Raw genomic sequence first — 20,380 nt, forward strand, 5'->3', positions numbered from 1 at the left:
GACCTGCTATAATGATTACATCACCTATGGCCATTAGCTCTCCAATCTTAAAATAGAGTTGTGTAATAATAAACTATTTGCATGAGTACGTTCTTTGGTTTCTGCAGTTGTCACCAGTGTTCAGTTGTTTACTATCTTTGCACATATGCTGTCTTGTCTGCAGTCAACTCACAAGCTTAAAATATGCAAGCAGTTACACTTTTGCACAAACAGTTTGTCCTACCCCTAAAACCTTTTTAAACTGTTTCAACAGTGGGTCATGCATCACTTCAGCAGTCTTTACAGCCTGAAAATATGCAATGCCGCAGCACGAGACATGTCCCTCACTGACTAAGCTGACTATATATATCAACAGCTAATACAAGGAGATACCCAGGCCATATAACTGTATCATTAGTTGTCATAATTAGAGTAATATTTATACAGACAACATGTGAGAGAAGACCAGGGCTTAAACAAAACATTTTCTGAATGCAAACATCAAAGACACGAGATTGCTTTTCTTCCAACATAGACAATGTTGGGATATATCATATGAAGAAGGTGTGTGTTAAGAGGGCAGGCAAAAGGATTTATAAAGCCTTCTTCTCTGTTATTAAGAAGTGGTTTAAATAAATAACAAATGTAACAATCAAACAAACACTTTAAGTAAAATAAAGAACCAAGAAATGCCACATTTTAATGTGCTCATGTGCAGCCCTCAGGCTAGATCTGTGTTACACCGTGAGTCATTCACTACATATTTAGTCACTAACTTAAAAGGAGCATCAAGTTCTTTGACTTATCTAGTTTTGTTTTGAACTATACAAACGTAGACTTTTAAAAAAAAATGTAAATGTTGTATTTATTTTGAATCCCTAATCAGTCAAGTATCAATCATAGATGGTAGGCTATTAACATCACAAGACATTAAGAAAATGAAAACACACTTTCCATAATTTAAGTATATGAAAAGAAATAAATGTATTGTATAACACATGTGACACAGTTATGCATTTGATCCACACAGAATAAAAGTGCCATTTCTGTTACTATTGGGGCCAGAACGCACCGTAAGAACGAGCCCCCTGAAGGCTCGCTATGTTTCCGTTCGTCCCTCCAGTCACAACAAAGAGACGTCGCCTACGTCACATGGTGACGTCGTGTTGATTTTGAGCGGAGAAATAATTTATTTATAAACTGACGTAAGGGCGCTAAATCTAAAATAAACCGTGAATAAAATGTGAAAATACATAAAATATTTTGGTGAAGCAGCCGCACGCATGAAAGGTTCGATAATATTTAACCTTAACACAATACACGTTACGTTAGCGTACGGTAGCGTTAAATGGAAAATGCAGGGAAAATGACTTGCTAACACTGCCGGTCGCGCTAGCTAAATGTTAGCTAGATAGCTAGCTAACATTAGCACGAGGGTAGTCCTTACCCCTGGCGTAACTCTTCAAATACTGTTTGTCGTAATTTTGTGTATTTTCATGCTCTGTGTATTATTGCGATGTGTAGTGTGGTATGGTCACTTTTAAGTTCAGCAGGGTATTGAGAAAAATCCTAAGCGAATGCTAACGTTACCTGGCTAGGTTAAGTAGCACAACATAGCTAACAGTGAGCTGCTGCGGGAGATGAGCAATGACCTGCAAGAACCTACTTGGCTCCTGTTAGCCGGCTATGTTAACTATTTGGCTAAACTTAGGCCACTGCATTGTTGCTTTATTTGACTTATATATCTGACCGAGTGGTTAACGTTACATCGTAGGATTATGGCGCCCCGCTTACAGCTGGAGAAAGCGGCTTGGCGTTGGGTGGACACGGTGAAACCAGAAGAAATCAGACAGGAGCACATCGAGCTAGCATATCGCGTCAATCTCTCGGCCTGCAAGAGGGGAACCTGCAGGTACAATACTAACATTTCTGAGCATGTCTCTGTTGTGCTTGTATGTGCCAGTAAAACTAAATGGCACTAACACTGCAGATGTAAAATTTCATTTGAAAGATGAGGCCTTAATGGCCAGCTCCGCTGAAAGTTGCTAATGTGCATCAAAAGCCTGATTTGTTTAACGTTACTTGCTTGTGGACAAGCTTCATAGCATGCAGGGCAGCTCTGTGGACTTTATATGTAAGGTCATGTAGATCCACTACACTTTTCAATTCAGTATACATCAAAATAGCTCTAATATACAGGTTGGTAGGCACTGGGCATCACAGCGAGCACCAATTCCTACAGTTGAAATGTTACTGAAGTTTATCTTGCTCTGTGACTAACTGCATATAAAATGTTCATTTGAAAGGGTGTGTAGCTTTGTATGTGCAACATCACAAAACTGTCAGGTTTGTGGATGACTTTTGTCTTTACATAAAAGAGAGATGCAGATAGATGTTTACTACTAAAGTAGGTGTTGGACCAATAAGGTTGATGACCATGTCATGCTTTTGCAGGAGGAACTGCAAAGGGAATCCCAACTGTCTTGTGGGTATTGGTGAGCAGTCGTGGCTTGGGGAGATTGATGAAAATGCTTTCCACAATATTGATGACCCAAATTCAGAGCGTCGAGACAAGGTAATTCTTGAATAGGCTGGACATACCTCAAATTGCTTACTCACCTGTGTTTTTTCCCCTCAAATCACACGTGTTGTAAGTCTTGGGAAGTTATTGTAAGGCCAGAGGAATATATGAAGACACGGTTGATCTCTCTCTGTTTCTGCCCCCTTCCAGAACACATTTGTTGGCCTGACCAACCTGGGTGCAACATGTTACGTCAACACATTCCTGCAAGTGTGGTTCCACAACCTGGAGCTGCGTAGGAGTCTCTATCAGTGCCACAATTCCCGAGCGCAGGAACACAATATTGAGTCTGGTATAATTGAAAACTAAATACTGGGGGTGCTGCTTTATGTTTATTCATTTAATGTTTGAGCCAGATTTTGTGAACTATTTCCTCTGCCTTGTGTATACACTTCAAATAGTGCATCTACCACCAGCTTCCAGTATTTTCCTGGGGTTTCACTGTCACCACCAGTACCATTCTTGATTAAATTTGCTGACCGAACTTAACGGAGCTATAACCACTGTGTTGTTAGAAGTAATAAGGAAACTCAAAATCACTATTACCATGTTGCTGATTTGTTTGCACATGGGAATTGGCATTCTTTAGCAATCTTTCTCATTTTTGTCAAATAATTTCACATGACTGTTTAAAATAATTTGACAGGTGAAGGCCCACTTACATATTGCCTAGTACGTTACTGAGGCTAGTATGACACTGCAAACTCGTGCTTTGATTGCTTTTTAGGTTTTTAGCTTTTGAATGAATGAAGGCATGTCATTCTCTCAGACAGACATATCTGTCTTTTTCAGATTATGATCCTCAGTCCATCTGTGAGCATCTGCAGTATCTGTTTGCGCTACTGCAGAACAGCAACAGAAAGTACATTGACCCTTCAGGGCTGGTCAAAGCACTAGGCCTGGACACAGGACAGCAGCAGGTAAATCACTACATATACTCTGGCAAATGAATAAAACTTAAAAATACAGGGCTGGTTTCACAGTTTAGAAGATGAGTGTGGATGTTTATTTCACAAGGGCTCCATTTTTGTTGTTATTTCATCGTTGTGATAATTGTGTTCAGATTTTTCTCACTTGTCTGCGCATTATACCGCCTCAGTACATAAATGCTCAAAAATATCACCCATAACATGATGTCTAGGAGAAGAAGACCAGAGCCCAAAGTGATTAAAATTTACTGTCAAAAGTTGATTATTTATAAAACGTTTTGTTGATAACTGGAAACTCTTAGTTTCAGTATTACACAGCAGAATTAACACTGCCAGCATGTTTATCAGTGGTTAAACTTGTCTTATTTACTGTGAATTGAATTCCAACCTTTCATTTTCAGGATGCCCAGGAGTTTTCCAAACTTTTCTTGTCTTTATTGGAGGACACGCTGTCAACGCAGAAGAACCCCAACCTGCAGAATGTCATCCAGCGGCAGTTCTGTGGACAGTTCTCCTACGTTACTGTGTAAGACCACTCAGTACTCAAAGCTGACACAAGCTTGTACTTACATGAGACAGTGTCACATGTCAAAGTCGGACATCAGAACCTCCTGAAAATGTCACTATTTGAATTTCATTAACTGTGTGCAATTGCAACCAGAGGCCAAAATGAGCAGAATTTTATAATTTATGACCAAGTCACAAAGACTGTTATGTTTTGTCTAGGGCTGTACCAAGTGTAATCCTTTTTTAAAGTTTCTTTTGAGGTTTTCGAATGAAGCTTTGAATGGCTGTCGTTATCACCCCCGAAAAAAGTGATTATACGAGTTTGTCTTTTTTAAACTCTTTGATAACTCTGTAACTAAGTCAGTTTCGTCAACATAAATACATGAAGGCAACAGGCTAATTCCAAAATCTGAACAGTCCAGTGCAGAAGTTTAGTGCAATTGTTAGACTGCTGCAAAACTGCCTTGTTAATACAGTTGCCTGCTTCCCTTTCTGTGCGACCGCAGTGAAAATGCTTTTTGAAAGGCTAAATGCCAACAAATATGGATTGAAGCAGAATATTTCGTTAGATATAAATATGTTTTTAGTTTTGGGCAACAAATTTTGACTTCTGGACGCTCTACAGTTATTGCATTTTGGATCACACGAGTTGGAAACAATGTTATGCAGCCATCATTGGAATCTAATTTTATAAATAGTATAATACTAATAATATTAGTTTAACCTAATCTTTTCTGCAAATGTGTGAAAAATACTGGGTATAAACAGAATGAAAAGACATAAATAAATCTGTGCAGCATTTGAATGTTGATTCAAACGTCAATGAATGAAGCTTTAAACTATTCAGTGCAGCCCTAATTTTGGCATATGAGGAAATTTTGCTTAGTTGCAAGGTAGAAAGGAAATGAAAAGGTGGCCAGTATTTTACATTTGTACTACATAGGAGATAGCATAATAGTGGCTTGTCAGGCAGGTGAAAGAATCATCTGTCATGAACCTCACACCACTCCAGAAGGATGTTTCTGAGCATTCTGCCATCACCCTCTGTTTTCTTGTGATGTAATGTCTGTAACTTTACACGTGGGTCTCAACATATGCTGCAGATGCATAAAATGTGCTGGCTTTATGTCAAAATATTTCTTTGGATAAAGAACATTTACTTTAGGATATGTTACAAGTTCCTTTTTAACTGTGTCATATATTTGACTTGTCATGTGAGAGAATTCTATAATATTAAGCATGGGAACAGGGAGTGTTTCGCTGAGGAGAAGTTTTCTTCTTACTCAGAAGTCATACATCTGTTGTATAACACTTTTTTTAATCAGAGGTGGTGCCAGTCAGAGGTGAGATTAAGTTTAACATTGCGCTTTCTGTAAAGCTTGGTTTAGTGAAAGTAATCATGTGAATTGGGACCAGAGTCCTGCAGAGGCGCATGCAGCTATTTTCTGGTTGACTTGATTTTTATGAGAAGTGAAATTAGTAGAGAAATTATTATTAAGTGTTATGCCAGGGAAGCAGTTTTCTGCTGTGTTATCTGTTATCTTGGCTGTTCTCCAGCTGTAACCAGTGTGGACGATCATCTGCACTGCCGTCCCGATTCTACGAGCTGGAGCTGAACATCCAGGGCCACAAGAACCTCACCGAGTGTGTCACAGAGTTTCTGAAGGTAGCTTTCATTCCCTGACGCACTGACAGTCTTAACATCTACTCCCATAAATCGTATTTGGCATGAGTGTATTGTGTAATTTTGAGTGTATCAACAATTAATAGCACAACAAAGGGGAAGATGGCAGCGTAGGATAAATAAAACATTGCCCACACACACATTTAGAACTTGTCAGTGTCTGTGTAGAAGGCATGCCACAGTAAAATGGGTTTAGGATAGATGGAAAACATTGATATGAAAAGAATGAGATTTTTGCTAAAAACTTATTTCACTAAGTTATCCATAGAGCTGCACGATTAATGGAAGTACAATTTCAATCCAGGGTTTTCTGCAATCTCATGCTTATGTGACGAAAATTCTCCCGTATTTGTATTAATTAGAAATCAAAACAGATGCACCGCTTTTTCCTCCCTATGCTATTCTATGTATGTTAGTCCACGTGACAGGAAAAGGGGGGCAGTACAGTGGAGTAAAATGCTGTGAAAGCAAAATCTTTTTAGGAACACTAATAATGTGTCAGATTTACTGAAACACAGCGATGGTGAGGAAGACTAAATACATTTGTACATCCCCATGAAAGAATTGCGCAGTCTGCTGTGTGGAACTGGATTCAAAGACGATGACCGTCAAAAGCATCTAGGTTACCTTGCAAGCAAAAGTTACACTGGAAATGTTTTAAAACCACATGAAATGTCACAAAAAGGGCCAGAGCCAAAGATATGGCTTGTATGTTGTTCCTCAAATGTAAGTGACCAAATGAGTAAATGTAAATATGGCTTAAGACTTTGCTAATCAAATGACACTCCGTGCCCTCCCACAACTGTTTATCATGTTGTGCTACCTGCTCTGATGTTATAAACATTTGTTAAATGTCAAGCAGCTGTCTAGGCAGAAATGCAAAAAACATACTATTTTGAGGCCACAGCAGATTTATGATCAAACTCAACTGTGGAATAGATGACCCTAACAGTTCCTTTTTTTTGTTTTGTTTTTTATCAGTAATGACTTTATCACAGGCAGTCAGAGCTTAAAGACTGTGAAACGACTGAAGCAGGCATTTACCTGCTGGAGTTGGGAGGCAGAAAAAAATATTTGCTAATAATTATGATATAATAATTATTTGCCAACATGATGAAAGCAGTCTTCCATCTTAACTGGACACGCACAAGAAAAAAAATTCAAAGGTGTTCTCAAGAGGACACAACACGCTATTTCTTTCTTTTGTGTCCGCAACTAAACCTCTGACTTTAGATCCATCATATTTTATGTACTTAGCACATGATATACTTAAAGAGATAATTGCAAACTTGCATATAATGTGGAAATATATATGGGAAAATACAGCGTCTAAAAATATATTTTGTGGAGGAGAAAAGATAAATTTAGCTTGGCATGTGTGCTGCCTGTGTAAATTGTTTAGCCCTATGGGTCAGCATGTTAAAAATGTGCTTCACAAAAAGTAAAACACAATACCATTAATTCAATTCATCTGTCCAGTTTGATTTAGAATTAGATTTTGTGTGTGTCCCAAAGTCAAATGACTGCGTCTGAAAATGTCTTGATGTGTATATATTTGTGTGTGCTGTTTTCACAATGGTTACACCTCGCCGTCCACCTTGCAGGAGGAGAAGCTGGATGGAGAGAACCGCTACTTCTGTGAGAACTGTCAAACTAAACAGAGCGCCACCCGAAGGATCAGACTGCACAGCATTCCTCCAACCCTCAACCTTCAGCTCATGCGCTTTGTCTTTGATAGGTCTGCCTCACTTTGTACTGCACTGTGTGAAAAGGCATAGCATATAAAACATACATAGTGATTATATGACTTGGGCAAGACAATTCATTCTCTCATTTTATTTTTATTTTGCTGATTTTACTTCAGTTACTGGAATAACTACTGACGCTATTAGTGTTTACTATCCACTGGTATGCGAACAAAGAAAAACTAAACCATGTGGTCTGAGTGTCTGCCAGATAAGTAAATATAAGTGTAATGGTCTTTCCAGACAAACAGGCCACAAGAAGAAGCTCAACACCTTTATCAGTTTTCCAGAGCAGCTGGACATGGGGCCTTTCTTGGAAGGAAAAGAAGGTATTTCTTGTATAAATCTCTGATACACCACACAGATTCTGCACTTTCGCATCACAGTCATTGCAAACTGACATGTGTCAACTATACAGAAGAAACCAAATACATACTGCACTTTTTCTCTCTTAATTTAATGGACTGAAGATCAATTTTCAATAGTCTTCAATTATATGGGTTATGTATTTTTGTCACAAGTTCACTGCTTGCTAAAGCTGTACTAGTATTTTCTAGTCAATACATTGCTTGCTCGACTATGCTACATTTTATCATCTAGCAACAGCAGTCATCTTTTGCTTATCGCTCATTGAAAGGTAAGCACGTTGACATTTTTGCGTGTTTGTCCTCACTGTTTCTCCAGACCAGAAGTGTGTTTATGAACTGAGTGCTGTGTTGATCCATCGGGGAATCAGTGCCTACTCGGGCCACTACATTGCCCACGTGAAGGACGCTCGTACGGGCGACTGGTACAAATTCAATGACGAGGAAATTGAGAAGATGGAAGGCAAGAAGCTGCAGCTTGGCACAGAGGAGGAGATTGGTGAGTAGTACTAAATGGACACGGTATAGTTTCACAGTATTATTTTGTAATGTGGAATCAAGTTCTTTACTTGTTTAAAAAAAACAAAAAACATATCATATTGCAAGCCTGCTGAAATGTTTAAATTTCATGTCTGTAAATGGATGCGTTTGTCAATGTTGCTCTTTCTTCTTGGTCCCCAGCTGAGACAGTGAAGTCCCAGGCACGAAAGCCAAAGTGCAGTAAAGGCTACCACTGCTCCAGAAATGCCTACATGCTGGTGTATAAAGTCCAGGAAGAGGAGTGCTCTGATCCGTCCAGGACCAATGTCGAGGTGCCAGGTAAGTAGTAGAATTGTAACCAATTTCACATTGCTTGTTTTTGTGTGTGATGTGTCACTATGACTTGAAACAAACAAAGATGGCAGCCAGACAAGAAAGCAGCTCTAATTTGTGGTTTGTATCTATGTTTGCATAAAGGAGTTAAGTAGTTTGACAGCCTTCAGCCTGGTCCATGTCGCTTTACTAATAGTTTTCCTATTCCTGCCCTGGCTCCCAGCCTTCCTCCAGAGGTTGGTGGACCAAGACAACCATAAATTTGAGGAGTGGTGCTGTGAGATGGCCGACATGAGAAAACAGAGCGTGGATAAGGGCAAAGCCAAGCATGAGGAGGTGAAGGAGCTCTACGAGCTTTTACCCGCAAGAGACGGTCGGTAAAAACATTCCCTAATGACCCACAGTCCACTTAACAGAAACACCAAAGCAAGTGTATGTTTGTTGTGACTTACACGCTGTACAGTGTTTTCCACACATAGACTTTACTTGGGTGGGCCACCCAGGTATATTAGGTGACCCACTGAAACACAGATACTGTAGATCATTAATCTATGAGGTTACAAGACGCGGACACAGTGGATATTTTACAAGCAAGGACTACGTAGAGCGACAGTGAACACACCAGTGCAGATGTAATGTGTTACTTGTTACCTTGTTAACAAGCCTCCCCTACATGTGTCGGCACCTGTTGCTGAAAACGTAACTGTGGGTGGAAAAATCCAGAAGACGAGTTCTGTGTCTTTTTGGTGACTTTATAAAACATACGCCTACTGCTGATGGAGAAAAAGAATAGAGCGGACACATAGGCTACAGGGAGACAGACACAGTAAGAGGCGGGGCAAGCTGAGTGTTTGCAGCAGAGGTGTGTGAGTGTGGGGGGACGAGAACTGAAGGGAAAGAGAGCACATTCAGTTAGTGAGTAAATGCTAAAATACGGTGGAAAATATAACCCTGGCCGCCGCCCGAGTCTGTAATTGTGTGGGAAACACTGCTATAAGTACAGACAGTGTAATGAAGGCAGCTGTTATCACAAAATACACATGGATTTATGGAATCATATAAGAGGTCTCTTTATGTGTGATGTGTTTCTCAACTTTCCCTCCTCAGGCGAGCCGTATGAGTTCATCCCCCTTGACTGGTTGAAGAAGTGGCTGGAGGACTCCACTGCCACAAAAGAAATCGAAAACTCCCTCTTCTTGTGTTCTCATGGCAAACTGCACCCAGACAAAGTGGGAGATTCCAAGAGGGTTTCCCTGCAAGCTGCTCAGCTTCTCTATGAGCGCTACGGTGGAGGACCGAGACTGGACGGTCAGTCAAACAGAGGGCGTAGTCTTTTCTCAAATCATGAGCTTCTGCTAAATTGAAAAGATTTTAGTAATTCCATTTCGAAAGTTACACAGAAGTAGGTATCGTTCCAAAACAAAAAAAACAGATATGTCTCTTTTCCACTGTGTGTGGCTTTAAGCATCCTGATAGTTGTATGAGGTATGTTTGCGACTTAAAGAGTGAGTCTGTATTATAGCACTTTGTTTGTTTTGAAATAATAAAACACTGTGCTTGAACTTGCAGGCTTTTCTTTAGGGAATATAAATCCCACCAAATTCCGTTATCACAAACGAAATATGCTCTATCTTCTGACAGCGGTGAAGTCCTACAGGGTTGTAATAATATGAGCATCTATGTGGTCAGGGACTGCAGACTGTTCAGTATAACAAAGTTGTGCAAAGAATAACACTGAGAGGGAGGAATGGTTAAAGAAGCAGCAGCCACAGCAAACTGAGCAATTAGATTAATAATTGCGATTAATCCTCTGACAAATCATTAGCATCAATGGTTGACTGGAATATCACAAAAGCAATTTGTCGTTCTGTCATTTCACTCGGAAAAAAACATATCCTGGTCGCTCCTAAACCCACAATGTTAGTCGTCTACATTTTTACATATCCAACTTTTGTGTGTTTGTTCAGGCTCCTCTCTGTGTAGAGAGTGTGTTAGCCAGCGATGCAGAGTGCTGCGGCTGAAGAACCAGCTCAATGAAGACTACAAGGAAGTCTCCAACCTGGTCAAACGCACGCTCAGGTGAACACACTCAGCAAAAGGATTAGTTCAACGGATTGTAGTGTTGTGCATCTAGTTAAGTTTATATCAATATATATTTCAGTAGCCTCTTTCGGTCAAGCACCCCTTTTCGTTAATCTGGCAACAATTTAATATTCCGGTCTCATGTCTGAATAAGCCCCCTTTGTACTTTTAAAAGAGCAGTGCGTAGAATTTAGTGGCTTCTAGCAGTGAATTTACAGATTGCAAGTGTGAAGGAGAAATTATGGTGGCTACATACCTCACAAAAGGCCTTATATAGAGACGGTGTTTGGTTTGTCTATTCTGGGCTACTGTATAAACATGTTGGTTCATCATGGCGGGCTCCGTGGAAGTGGACCCTTTCCCACTGTACACCGCATGCACAATTATTAGGCAACTTAAACCTCGGGATTAATTTTATCGTTAAACAAACAATGCTCTCGAAATATAACTGAAACTCAAACCTGAATGTTTAAACTACGGAAACGTGAGTTTTGTCTTGCTCAGCAGAATATATAAGTGTACAGAATTATTTGGCAGCTAAATTACCAAAATAATATATAAATAATAGTTCTCAATAGAATTCAAGTCAGGTGAGGATGGGGGCCGGGTCATTACTCGGGCATCTTTGAGGCCCTTGCTGGCTAGCCAAGCAGTGGAGTACTTGAAGGCATGTGATTGAGCATTGTCCTGCATAAAGATCATAGCCTTGAATGGCGAGGACTTGTTTTTGTATCACTGCTTGAAGAAAGTATCTTCCAGAAACTGGCAGTAGGTTTGGGAGTTGAGTTTCAAGCCATCTTCAACCCGAAAAGGTCCAACTATGTCATCCTTAATGATAGCAGCCCATAACAGTACCCCTCCACCACCTTGCAGGTGACTGAGTAAAAGTGGTGCTGCATCCATCAGTGATCCAGCCACGATCCCATCCATGTGGTCAATCAAGAGTCAATCTCATTTCATCTGTCCTTATAACTTTTGAAAATCTGTCTTCTGGTATATCTTTTTGGTGCAATTTTGACTCTTCAACTTGTGAATCTTATTCAGTGGTGGTCGTTTTTCAGCCTTCCTGACGTGAGTAGGTGGTCCTTCAATGTGGCCTCTGTCTCCCTGTCATACCAGGTATCAGGCAACCTTGCAGCTCATTCTGTACATGTGATGTTATGTCTGAATGAAGCATTAAGGAACATTAACGTAAAAGTCACCTCTGTCTGAATGGGGGGAAAAAAAGCCATTACTTTAACAGATAGATGAAGGCGGCAATGTAGAGATAAAATTAATGAATTGCAGGTTCCTCCATAAAAGAAAACCAGTCCTCAAGTGGGTGAAACACAATTGCTATTTAATGTAATCGTGTGTGTGTGTGTGTGTGTGTGTGTGTCTGTCTGTCTGTCTGTCTGTCTGTCTCACTCACTCACTCACTCAGTGGTGAGGGCTACTGGGTGGGCAAAGCATCTCTGCGTAGCTGGAGGCAGTTGGCTTTGGAACAGCTGGAGGAAGATGAAAATGAAACCAAACACAGCAACGACCAGACCAATGGACAGGGACCACACATCAACAACAGCAAAGGTGGGAGGAGTGGATATAATATCCAAATTGTGCACAAGAGCTTTACTGATTTTCATGGTATGATCACAATCATCACAATACACAATGCTAACTGTAAAATAAACAGCCATGTTAGGCATGCTAGCGGATATATGGGGATGTACTTTGGTACAGTGGTGCTATGATCTTTTTAGTGCGTTTGCCATTTGGCACCAAATACAAGTACAGCTGAGGCTGATGGTAACGTCATTAGTTTTGTTTTCATATTTGGTCCTAAACGAAAGGATTGGTAAAAGAAACAACAACTCACACTGCTAGCATAGCATAGCTAATCTATGCCTGTCCTTTATTTATCTGGCTTCCTTTTTATTTTAGTATTAAATTCAACCAACATCTTGTTGAATCGTTTGATTGTAGAGTTCTGCCCAGAGCTCTCAGAGGGGAACGAGGATGAGATGAAGACTTTCAATGAAGACATTGTCTGCACTCATGGTAATGAACGGTGATGTCCCATCACTAGCATCTAGAATAATCTTAGAAAATACTTTAAACAATGTCATTGTACAATTTTTAAATAAAATACTTTTTTCATTGCTATTATTGCTATCTTTAATATGTTTGCTCTTAAATGTGTATCTTTGTTTCTGCTGTAGGAGGTCTGAGTATTCTGGAGACTGAACGGAAGCTGGTATCTTCTGAAGTTTGGACCAAGCTGAGGGCATACTTCCCCAAAGCCCCAGAATTCCCTCAAAACCAAGAGTCCTGTCAGCAGTGCCTGGTAGGTAGACATTAATAAACCATCCAATGTTGCACCACAATGATCACTCACTGTCAGCTTTCATTCTTTCTTTTTTTTTTGTTTATACCTCTACATCTGCATTATTTTCTCTAAGCCTGCATTCAAATTGGATGTCTAAAAGGTAGACCTATGTACAGTGTACAGCTGCCCTGCTGGAGGTGCCTCTGGTGTAGTTGATTCACTGCGATCACAGTGAGCAGAAGGTTTGCAGTGGAGAAAGCTTTGCTAGGTGTGTGACACTGACAAGGAGAAGATCACTGAGATGTTTTCAACTTGCTTCTCCACCAGCATCAGAAACTTATAGTAGGAGGAAACAAGCAGATCAATCACAGTTCTTGTGTTATATCTATCACCTAATATGTAGTTACATTTCTCAGGAGGTGTATGTTAGCTACAGCAGCATGTGCTTAGCCTCTGTTGACACACTGCAGCCATATCGTGAAACTATAAATCAGCCAGATTGAAGAAAGCTATAGTCAGACAGCAGGCACATAGAGGAATGATTCATGTCCTGCACAGCTGGCTGATGTGTCATAATAGAGTAGGGGTGGGAATCACCAGAGGCCCCACGATACGATATTATCACGATATTAATGTTGTGATTCGATTTTATTTCGATTTTAAATATATTGAGATATATTGCAATTTATTACCTTTTTCCAACTTCCAGTTAGGTCCCTAAAGTCAAACTTTGTCAACATCGGTTTATCTAAGAAGATACATTTCTCTGTTCATATCACTTTTTCAGTCCTCTATATGGTCCTGTTAAGTTTTCTAATGGACTAAAAAAGCAATAGATTTTATTATTCTAGTACCAAAAAGTTAAAACTCCCATCTGCAATTTATATAATAAAATATTGATACTTCGGCGTCCGTGTATCGATACAGTATTGCCATGGCAAATATCACGATACTTGCCATGGCAAATATCACGATACTATGCTGTATCGATTTTTTATTTTTTATTTTTTTTCCACCCCAATAATAGAGTGAACTATTGTGTGAGTCGTAAAAAAACATTTCCTTCTTGTGTGTCCAGACACTAGAGCAAGAAGAAAAGGACAATGAGGCGGTCAGTAAGATGATGGCCCTGGACCAGAAGAACCAACTGCTCAACCTCTTCCACGAGAAAAACCGGCCAACACTCACCAAGTGGCCTCAGGTAGACACAACGCAAAGCACAAAATTGTCAGTCTGTTACCTCTTCACACAATTATGTAGAAAAAGAGGTAAAATGAGAATGATGCCTGTATGAAAATTTCTACTCTGCAGCTGCAAAGTGGAAATGACATAAAGTACATTGCAGTGTCCATAGAATGTAAAATTTTCCAATGACAAATATGCAGAGGTTTTCTGAGAACAAATAGTTGGAAAAGCTAGAGCAGATACTAAATAAACACCCAAAAAGCTTAAGGACTAAACCTGCTAAAGACGTCTACTGGGAAGGAACTATAACCATTATCTGGGGAAAGTACGTTAGTTAGTTTTGATAACCTCCACAATGTTTTTACATTCATGGCACAGCACCCGAGCAGAGTTTTGGAAATCACCACCTTATAACTGCTGAAAAATCCTGGTAATATGACAACAGTTATTATAGATATGATTGTTCATGTTTGGCTTTTGTGTCTTCATTTTACAGCTTTTGACATTTATCTCTAGAAATTCTAATAAAAAAGGCAACACGAGAACCGCCTCTCTTTTGTATAAGTACTTAGCATTCTGTTTCTCCTTAGCTTAAAATGCAACTAGCTTGCTTTACTAACCTCAACTCCTCCATGGTAACCACTGTACTTTATTTACCAGTTTTTCAGACTTATCTGAAAACTGAAAAATAATTTAACTGTAAGGATATCTATGTGTAAAGACTGGGTTCAAATCCACTGTGAGACACCAATGTGTCCCTGAGCAAGACACTTGCTCCAGAGGCGTGCGACCCCTCACATAAATAGCCATTGTTAAGTCGCTTTGGATAAAAGCGTGAGCTAAATGAATAAATGTGATGTAATGTAATTTGAGTCACTGTTGCTTTTCTGTCATCTTAAACCAGTCTGCCCATTCTCCTCTAACCTCTGACATCAACAAGACATTTTCGTCCACACAACTGCCGCTCACTGGATATTTTCTCTTTTCCGGACCTTTTTCTCTGTAAACCCTAGAGATGGTTGTGCGTGAAAATCCCAGTGGATCAGCAGTTTCTGAAATACTCAGAGCAAATTGTCTGGCACCAACAACCTTAAATCCCCTTTCTTCCCCATTCTGATGCTCGCTTTCAACTTCAGCAAGTTGCCTTGACCTCGTCTACATGCCTAAATGCATTGAGTTGCTGCCATGTGATTGGCTGATTAGCTATTTGTGGATAACAAGCAATTGATCAGTTGTACCTAATAAAGTGGCCGATAAGTGTATATACAGTGCAACATGAATCTAGTAGTTTTTGTCAGAAATCATTTAAGATTAAAGTGGTTTAGTTGTATTGAAATTAATGTTTTAAGATCAACATTCATTGAAATGGTACAAATATCATGGTCGCTGATAAAGTATGACTCAGCTGAATACAGTACACCCTCTCCTGTTTGTCTCTCCAGGACACCGATGTTCTATACATAGTCCCTCTGTTTTTTGTTGATGAGTGGAGAAAATTCATCAGGTATGTTTGTTTCAACATTGAAATTAACAAAACTGATTAAACTGTTTGTTGTCACATTGTCAAACTAATGCTTGAAGAACTGAAGAACAGGGCCACCCTTCCATAAAATGAGTTAGTAAAAAGAATAGTTTGGCATGACTATCAGATGTGTCACAAGTGATGACTAAACCCAATTATAATTGATTCAGTTTGCATTTAACTTAACCCTTTCATTTCTGAGTTGGCAGGTCCCTGATGATGTTGAATATGACTGGCAGTAAAATTGTAGATCAGCCTTTTTAAATGATAATTGTTGATCTGTGTGTGCATTTTATAGGAGGCCCACTAAATCCTCTCCAGTTTCTAATGTTGGCAACACTCTGCTGCTCTGTCCCCACGGAGGCTTCATGTTCACCTACGAGTCCCTGATCAACGGAGATGCACAACAGTGAGTTCTGCTTATTTAACTGACCAATAGTTGCTTTTCTCCACAAAACAATCCACAGAACATAGAGATACATTGTGAATTAAACTGTCTATAATAACTCATACTAATGCTAAACCCTGAACCCAGTGAGGCAGCGGTGGTCCTGACACTTCATGCATGAACTCAGTCAATTAATTTAATTTCTTGAACAAGACTTGCACAGATCTGAACAACCAGGTTAACACAGCTGTTGTTGATGAACAAATGTTCCTTATTCTTCACAAAATACAATGATCAAATAAAATATATGAAGAACCCTGTGCTGAACTACTGTGGTCTCATGTCGTGCTGTTTCTCCTGCACAGTATAGCTCTGCTCTGGCCCAGTGAGTGGGAAGTGATCAACAGACTCTTCATCGTGGACCAGCCGATCTCCATCCACTGCTTCAAACAGACCACACCAAGTGGTCTCACCATTCAGTACACCACTCAGCCCGGTAAGAGTGCAAAATCACATCACATTCACAGCTCAATTATTAAAATGTTCAGCATCCTTGGTTCATTTGATATTGTGTGTCTCTTTGTTCAGAACTGTGTTGGGAGTGCAGAGAGAGCTTCCTTTTCCAGCAGCAGAGGGACCTCAGAGAGTATACCCAAGCAACCATCTATATCCGCAAAGTCATTGAAGATAAGAGGGTATGAAAAGGGGGGCATTTTAGGACATCCAAACCATGATTTTGTCACACAATATCTAAAATGAGATTTAAAAGGTTTTCCGTTGTTGATGCAGAGTCTTTAACTTTGTGTTTTCACATTGTCGTCTGCATAGATGATAAAGGAGGCGGCTCCAGAACTGAATGCCAGCAGCTCCGAGGCCGAGGAGGAGAAGGAAGAACATCCAAAGGTGGATGGAGAGAGAGATCCTGACTTCAGCCAGGTAACTATAGGAAGGATTCTGCCACATTGCACACATAGTATCAGCTGACTGCTACCAGCAATAGAGCACTGCAACTAGCTACACATAGAGCCCGATTCATACTTCTGTGTCGAATCTACACCCTAGCCCTGTACCTGACGCGCACCTCCCCGAAAAAAAAACCACTCGATGCGGCGAAGAGGACAGCGAGAACTGTAATTGGTCAGCTTGGTAGCATCGCATGTCCTCCAAGCCCACAGGAAGTGCTCCGTGCTTGGAAGTCAGTTTTACTAGCGGCCAATCCAGCGGTTGTCACAATAGTGTGATCAGTTCGGTCGATAACATTTGAAAGTCTACAAGAGCCGCACGATTATAATTTTACCCCCATTCAAGTTAGCAGAGGGCTAAACCGGGAGTAGAATGAGGAGTATCAGGAGTCCATTAACAGTACACACAGATCAACTTCTGTTTGAGGAAATCTCTTGACAGTTACTTTTTTGTTGTTAGGAAAGACGAGGAATAAAGGCACCTTCTATTGCCAGCCCTGATAGCTAATAATCACATTACTTTCTTTCAGTCACAAGATGGCGCAAAGCGGCTAAAGATGAGTGACGGCGGCGCAGCATCAGCAGCTGCTGTTCCTGTGACCAACATGACCAAACTAGGTGGAATAAGGAGAAGCACCCGGCACAGGAAACTCCGAGGAGAGAAAGCGCTCATCGTTTCAGCTAATCAGACACTTAAAGAGCTCAAAATACAGGTGAGGCTTAAATTACCATAAAGTGGTAAATGAGAGATCTTGAGGATGGATAGAATAAAGTTTGTTCACATAAACTGGTTGTTACAGAATCAGTAATCCTACACATGTATTTGGAAGCCCTTAACCAGAGCTGATGCTGTAACACGATATTGTAATATCAGTATTGTGAGTATTGTGATTACTGTACTCTAAAGGTGAGTAGTGAGTATTCACAAAACTAACATTGCTGTGCTTTGGATCCTGTAGATTATGCACGCCTTCTCCGTGGCTCCGTTCGACCAGAACCTCTCCATTGATGGGAAAAGTCTGACAGACGACTCAGCCACGCTGGGCAGTCTGGGCGTCATCCCTGAAAGCATCATCTGTCTAAAGGTACTGTGAATTTTACATAAAAATCTTAATGACTGCTGCTTAAGGCATCATCCACACTATTATTGCCGTGTTTTCAACAAAGGAACTAAACCCTGGAACTAGGAACCTGTGGAGGAACTCACTGCGTTTCCACTGCAGGAACCAGGGTCTAAATGTAGCTCTAGGGTCTTTATGTTACCCCCCAAAAAGTCCCTGCTCGGGGGTAGTACTTTCCGAAAGTACCAGTACTGTGGGGGGGTGGGGCTTGCCTTGTAGTCATTTCTGAATGGTCGACTAGAGGCTACTGGCTTTAAATCAAGCATGTCGGCTGTTTTTCTACTACTGCTCCTCTCTTTTCTACCCTTGTTTGCAAACCCAATAGTCAGCACTCTAGTCTCGCCGATGTCGGCCTGAGATCAAACATCGGCATTAAATGTATCGCTCGGAAATAGCAGCCAGCGTGCAGCATTTTTTTTTCTCTCTCTGCTGGATTTAGTTTATGAACTTGATGGCTTTAACCAGTTTTTTATTAAATTTGTAACAAACTGAGACTGTTATATACTCCCACACAAAAAAGCTGTTTTTAAAGTCCTCTGTTTTCACCTGTCCGCATTAAAACGCTATCCCAGAGTTTCGAAACAAACGGGGGTCGGCAGTGTTTTCAAACTTCTCCGTTTTGGGTCTTTGGATTTGCCGTTTTAGTCTGGATGGGAGGTGCAAACATATCAAAAGGTCTGTTTTAAAATGAAAACGTAGTAGTGGGGATGTAGCCTTAATCTTGATTCCCTTGATGATCTTGATGGTGATTACAGACTTTATGCTTTATTGTTTTCCCACAGGCTGATGAGCCAATAGCAGACTATGCAGCAATGGATGATGTCTATCAGGGTAAGTGGTTTCATCTGTTGGAAATAGATTAGCTTGATTTATTAAAAAAAAAAGCTAAATTATGAAGACTGTTTTCTTATATGTGGTCATCTCCTTTTTTCACAGTGAGAATGCCTGAAGAGGGGTTTAAAGGTGAGCATGCTGCTTCATTATTGGATTTCAAAAGGATTTACTTATCGTCATCCAGTAGGAAGTTAACATCTCTATTATCTACACTAATGGGAGGGGAATGCCCTGATAATCAGACTGAATTCACTTCATTATTCTTTTTGGATTGCTGTAAAACATGTGAGATGTGGGCAGTGATTTTTAGATGGATCTTGACTTGTTATAGAATTTCCAAGTCAAACGTTTTGTTCTAGTGAAGGATTTTAGGGCTTGGTATTGAAGCCTAATAATAGTTTGGGTTGTGTTAATTTTATCTCGGATTGGGTGGCCAACTCTTCAGTTTGATTTAGGGTCTTTTTGGTGGGAAGTGTGTGTTTGTTCTGATTTGATGTAATCATTTCTGTCCCTCTCTGCAGGCACTGGGCTTCTCGGGCACTGAGGAAAGCTGTGCTGTAGCTATGCTTGAATTGGATCAATGACCGATGGATTTTTTTAAAAAAAAGCTTGAATTTGTCAAGTGTCCATATATAAATAAGTGCTTTAATTTGTTTTTTTTATGTTTCGAGTAGGCTTTCTTTAATAAAACTGTGACTATGTTGCAAAGCCGCTGTTTTTCTCTATATAAGGTTAGCTGGCCTTTGATCTTTAAACTTCCTAATCATTCTGAAGGACTTCGGACTGTGGTAGTGCTTCTGCCTGACTAATACACACAGGTTGAGGGAACGCTAAGGGGATCAGTGTATTCTGAGGCTTGGCTTCACTTAAGTTCTACTGTTACTCAAGAAAATGAGCTTTGTTTTTGACTCTTTTAAATTATGGCAGAATAAAAATTCAAGACAATGTTCTTTCTTTTCATTATGTGGAAGCTTGTGTTCTCACTGCAGTTTCCAGGTTTGTTAAAGGAATGCACGAGATACTTATGTATTAAATATTATACATATAACTGCTCTTAAATGTTAGAACATTTATTACCTCTACAGCAAATCTATATCTATATACTCCATGTGGCGTTTAGAGATACATAGCTACACGGTATGTATAGAGGCTGATTCCTGCAGGTTTCAGCAGTGCAAACCTCAAGAGTTGGAAGTGAGAAACAGAATGCATCAGTGATATGTCCTGTTCTTTTCACTGTTATTTCTTATGGGCAATAAAGTTATTTTCAAAGCACCCTGTCCTCACATACTCTTAATTATGAGTTTCAAGAAATTGCCAAATATAATGGGTCATTTGTGGCACAATGCTTATTAGAGAAAATCAGTGGTTTGGGATA

At 40.0% G+C, this 20,380-nt stretch overlaps 1 protein-coding gene across 3 annotated transcripts; it reads left to right on the forward strand.

Annotated features, from left to right (window-relative positions):
• Positions 1-1,118: 1,118 nt before the first annotated feature.
• usp48 (ubiquitin specific peptidase 48) lies at positions 1,119-20,277 on the forward strand. Of its 3 annotated transcripts, none has more exons than XM_038696477.1 (28): positions 1,119-1,269; positions 1,754-1,891; positions 2,434-2,554; positions 2,711-2,852; positions 3,353-3,480; positions 3,891-4,015; positions 5,554-5,662; positions 7,285-7,418; positions 7,669-7,754; positions 8,110-8,289; positions 8,472-8,609; positions 8,827-8,976; positions 9,711-9,911; positions 10,571-10,682; positions 12,109-12,251; positions 12,648-12,722; positions 12,884-13,008; positions 14,069-14,191; positions 15,618-15,679; positions 15,996-16,106; positions 16,451-16,581; positions 16,674-16,780; positions 16,914-17,021; positions 17,578-17,760; positions 18,007-18,132; positions 18,951-18,999; positions 19,105-19,131; positions 19,524-20,277. In XM_038696477.1, the coding sequence occupies exons 2-28, from the start codon at positions 1,758-1,760 to the stop codon at positions 19,544-19,546; spliced, it is 3,153 nt and encodes a 1,050-aa protein (XP_038552405.1). In that variant the 5' UTR covers positions 1,119-1,269; positions 1,754-1,757; the 3' UTR covers positions 19,547-20,277. The 3 variants fall into 3 exon arrangements, 2 of the variants coding, with proteins under 2 accessions (XP_038552405.1, XP_038552406.1); XM_038696478.1 differs by having other exon boundaries at positions 1,140-1,184; XR_005441415.1 differs by lacking the exons at positions 16,914-17,021; positions 17,578-17,760; positions 18,007-18,132; ... (1 more) ...; positions 19,105-19,131; positions 19,524-20,277 and having other exon boundaries at positions 16,456-16,581.
• Positions 20,278-20,380: the final 103 nt, after the last annotated feature.

Source organism: Micropterus salmoides, unplaced genomic scaffold (assembly GCF_014851395.1).
Source record: "Micropterus salmoides isolate LMB-PRFRI ecotype aquatic unplaced genomic scaffold, ASM1485139v1 Ms_hic_scaffold_4, whole genome shotgun sequence".
Taxonomy (NCBI): domain Eukaryota; kingdom Metazoa; phylum Chordata; class Actinopteri; order Centrarchiformes; family Centrarchidae; genus Micropterus; species Micropterus salmoides.